The 4044-nt window shown below is 60.6% G+C and overlaps 1 protein-coding gene across 1 annotated transcript in view; it reads left to right on the forward strand.

The window, feature by feature from the left end:
- MICALL2 (MICAL like 2) overlaps positions 1 to 4044 on the forward strand; it is a 26048-nt gene that overhangs the window by 20656 nt on the left and 1348 nt on the right. Inside the window, exons 10-15 of the mRNA XM_023188524.1 lie at positions 412 to 567; positions 1048 to 1112; positions 1181 to 1304; positions 1421 to 1511; positions 1792 to 1865; positions 2666 to 2780. Of these exons, the coding sequence (XP_023044292.1) occupies positions 412 to 567; positions 1048 to 1112; positions 1181 to 1304; positions 1421 to 1511; positions 1792 to 1865; positions 2666 to 2780 (625 nt within the window). The remainder of the gene's footprint in view (positions 1 to 411; positions 568 to 1047; positions 1113 to 1180; positions 1305 to 1420; positions 1512 to 1791; positions 1866 to 2665; positions 2781 to 4044) is intronic.

The following is a 4044-nucleotide window of genomic DNA, read 5'->3' on the forward strand; positions in this document are numbered from 1 at the left end:
GTGTGTGATGCATGTGTGCATGTGTGATGCATGTGCAGATCTGTGTTCGTGTGTGATGCATGTGTGTTCGTGTGTGCGCCCGTGTTCATGTGTTCATGCACATGTGTGCACACATCTCTCTGTGTATTCCCAGCACTCACAGCTGCCCTAGATCCATATCCAGCTCTCGTGCCACTTCCTGTGTGCCCTTGAGCAGCCAGCATCCCCCTGGGTTAGCCCCCTGGGGAGACATGGCTGGGTTGGGCAGGACGTGGGTGTAGGCCTTGTGATGCCAACCCTGTGCCAATCTGGAGGCCCAGGCCACAGGGATGGCTGGGCTACCCAGCGAGCTGTTGGCTGTGCCGGGACAGACCCCAGGCTCCCAGTGGCCCTGCTCTGACACGTGGCTCTGTCTCCTCACCTGGGGGGCAGCCAGGTCCCCCTCCCCACCCCGCCGCAGGAGACTGGCCATCCCCGCCAGCCTTGACGTTTCTGACAACTGGCTTCGGCCGGAGCCCCCTGAACAGGAAGCCCGAGTGCAGAGCTGGAAGGAGGAGGAGAAGAAACCTCACCTTCAGGGCAAACCAGGTCAGCCCCAGAGACACTACTGCTGTTTGGAGTGTAGGTGAAGGGAGCCTTCCTCTGAGGAGGTAATGCCTGCTGGGGCTTTGGAGGATGCATAGGAGTTCACAGGGCCTAGAATGGAGGTACAGGCTGGAGGAAGGACCCAGCCCTGTGTCCCAGGCCCTCCCTCGTGAATAGAGACCCCAGCTGTCTCAGAGCACCTTGTCTCTTGATGATGATGGAATGTCTGCTCCTGGCAGCTTGAGGGACTGGGGTGGTTGGGTGTTGCTGACCCGGAGGAGGGCAGGGTGCAGGGTGGGGCTGGCCCTGGAGGCCACTCAGATGTCGGTGGGGCTAGGGCAGGGCAGCCCAGTGGGCGTGCGGGGCATTAGGGAGGCAGGGCTGAGGCCAGCTGTGCTGAGGTCAGGACCCTTCCAAGCTGTGTCCTGGTCGCGTAGGGCCTGGTGGCCAAGGCCCCAGAGGCTCACCCTACCCCTTCTCCAGGGAGACCCTTGTCCCCGGCCAATGTCCCTGCTCCACCTGGCGAGACGGTGACCTCCCCGGTCAGGGTGAGTAGCGGTGGGGAGCCGGGCAGGGGCCCAGCCCTCCGGCATCCTCACCGCCCCTCCATCCCCAGCTGCACCCCGACTACCTCTCCCCGGAGGAGATACAGAGGCAGCTGCAGGACATCGAGAGGCGGCTGGATGCCCTGGAGCTCCGCGGCGTGGAGCTGGAGAAGCGGCTGCGGGCGGCCGAGGGAGGTGAGCACCTCGGCCTGGCCCTGGGCCAGCCCGACTCCCATAGACACCCTCAGTCCTGGGGCTAGGGGCCGTGAACCCTGCTGGGCCCCCCTGCCCCAGCTGGCTCCTCTCCCCAGATGATGCTGAGGACGGCCTCATGGTGGACTGGTTCTGGCTTATTCACGAGAAGCAGCTTCTGCTGAGACAGGAGTCAGAGCTGATGTACAAGTGAGAGCCCAGCCGCGTGCCCCTCCTTGAAGGCCAGGACCTCATTGCAGGCTGGGCAGGCCAGGCCGGGGACAGGAGCGCAGAGTCAGGCCTCAGATGCGTGTGTCTGCAGCAGGTCCAGGCCCTTGTTGCTGTCTGGGTGGGCCAGGCGGGGGACGGGTGGCGAGTCAGGCCTCAGACGTGGGTCGGTGTGGCAGGCCCAGGCCCTTGTGCAGGCTGGGGGGGCCAGGTGGGGGACGGGGCGGCAGAGTCAGGCCTCAGACGCATGTCTGTGCGGCAGGTCCAAGGACCAGCGTCTGGAGGAGCAGCAGCTGGACATCGAGGGCGAACTGCGCCGGCTCATGGCCAAGCCCGGTGCGTTCCCCGTGCGCCAGCCAAAAGCCAAGGGGCCCCACCCCAGCCAGGGATGCTGTGGAGCCCAGAGTGCCTGGGGGCCGTGGTGAGACCTTCCCTGGAGCCAGGCGGGCCTGCGTTCGAGTTTCAGCTCTCCCACCTCCTGGCTGTGTGTCCTCAGCCAAGGCACTTAACCTTGCTGTGCTTGGGTTTCAGCCCTTGCAAAGTGAGAATGCTCGCAGTACCCACCTCACACGGCTGTTGTGAGGATTAAACGCATCAATTCACTTAAGATATTTAGTGTAGCAACAGTCAGGGTGAGCCGTGGGCATCTGTCTTGTGATGCCCGGTGCCCTGGCTGAGGGTGCAGGCCGTGGCCATCCGCCTCTGTCCTTTCCTTGCTGTGTGGCGGGGACAACAATGTCCTGGGCCTCAGTGTCCATATCTCTGTAGCGGGTGGTATTTCTGTGAGATGACAAGGAAGGGTCCCAGCACTTGGGCTCTGACATGGCGGTTCCTTCTTCACTCACTCATTCACTCGTTCATTCATTCATTCACTCATTTACTCATTCACTCATTCATCCACTCACTGATTCATTCACTCATTCATTCACTCATTCGTTCTCTCATTCATTCACTCATTCATTCATTCACTCACTCATTCATTCATTCACTCATTCTACTCCGGGTGTCCCCAAGACCACACCTTCCTCCTCCAAAAGAGGAGCCTGGCACTTGGGTGGCAGGGACATTGTGTCCTGTGGGGTCATGGCAGCAGTGGTGGGGCGGGGGAGCTCCTGCTGACAGAGCCGTCCCCGCAGAGGCTCTGAAGTCCCCGCAGGAGCTGCAGCGGGAGCAGGAGCTGCTGGAGCGGTACGTGAGCACCGTGAATGACCGCAGTGACATCGTGGACTCACTGGACGAGGACCGGCTCCGGTGAGGGTCGGGCACCAGGGTCCCCTCCCAGCCAGGCCAGGACTGGTCACCTGGTCCATGCTCCCAGCCCTCAGGGTCAGCCGGCCCTGTAGAACTTTCTGTCCAGGCAGTTATCGTCTGTGCTGACTGGTACAGCAGCCAGGGGCCACATGTGACCATCAGGAACTTTTCGAAGTCTTTTTTTTTTTTTTTTTTGACATGGACTCTTGCTCTGTCCCCCAGGCTGGAGTGTAGTGGTGCAATCTTGACTCACTGCAACCTCCACATTCCAGGTTCAAATGATTCTCTTGCCTCGGCTTCTCAAGTAGCTGGGATTACAGGACCACACCACCATGCCCGGCTAATTTTTTTTGTTTTTTGTTTTTTGAGACGGAGTTTCGCTCCTGTTGCCCAGGCTGGAGTGTAGTGGTGTGATCTCAGCTCAGCGCAACCTCCGTCTGCCGAGTCCAAGCGATTCTCCTGCCTCCGCCTCCCGAGTAGCTGGGGTTACAGGCTCGCACCACCATGCCCAGCTAATTTTTTGTATGGTTTCACCGTGTTGGCCAGGCTGGTCTCGAACTCCTGACCTCAGGTGATCTGCCTGCCTTGGCCTCCCAAAGTGCTGGAATTACAGGCGTGAGCCACTGTAACTGGCCATAAAGTCTTAGGTTTTTTTTTTTTTTTGAGAGGAGTCTCGCTCTGTCACCCAGGCTGGAGTGCAGGGCGCAATCTCAGCTCACTGCAAGCTCTGCCTCCCGGGTTCACGCCATTCTCCTGCCTCAGCCTCCCAAGTAGCTGGGACTACAGGCGCCCACCACCACGCCCAGCTAATTTTGATCTCCTGACCTCATGATCCACCTGCCTCAGTCTCCCAAAGTGCTGGGATTACAGGTGTGCGCCACCGCGCCCGGCCAAAGTCTTAGTTTTTAACTTGAACTTCCAAGGCCACGTGCGTCTCCTGGCTCCTGCACGGACTGTGTGACTGTCCCCGACAGCTTTCCTATCTCATCTCATGAGGGGTCCAGCACATGGCACACAGGGTTGGCAGCTGAAGTCCACCTCTGTGAGACTCTCTGGGAGCGTGAAGGGGCCTTGGCATGGGTTGGCCGAGGCCTCCTGTACCAGGTCACCTGTGTGGTCGGCCGGGGCCTCCTGTCCCGGTCACCTGTGTGGTCGGCCCGGGCCTCCTGTCCCAGTCACCTGTGTGGTCGGCCCGGGCCTCCTGTCCAGGTCACTGATGTGGTCGGCCAAGGCCTCCTGTACCAGGTCACCTGTGTGGTCAGCC

This window comes from Piliocolobus tephrosceles, chromosome 8 (assembly GCF_002776525.5).
Source record: "Piliocolobus tephrosceles isolate RC106 chromosome 8, ASM277652v3, whole genome shotgun sequence".
In the NCBI taxonomy this organism is placed as follows: domain Eukaryota; kingdom Metazoa; phylum Chordata; class Mammalia; order Primates; family Cercopithecidae; genus Piliocolobus; species Piliocolobus tephrosceles.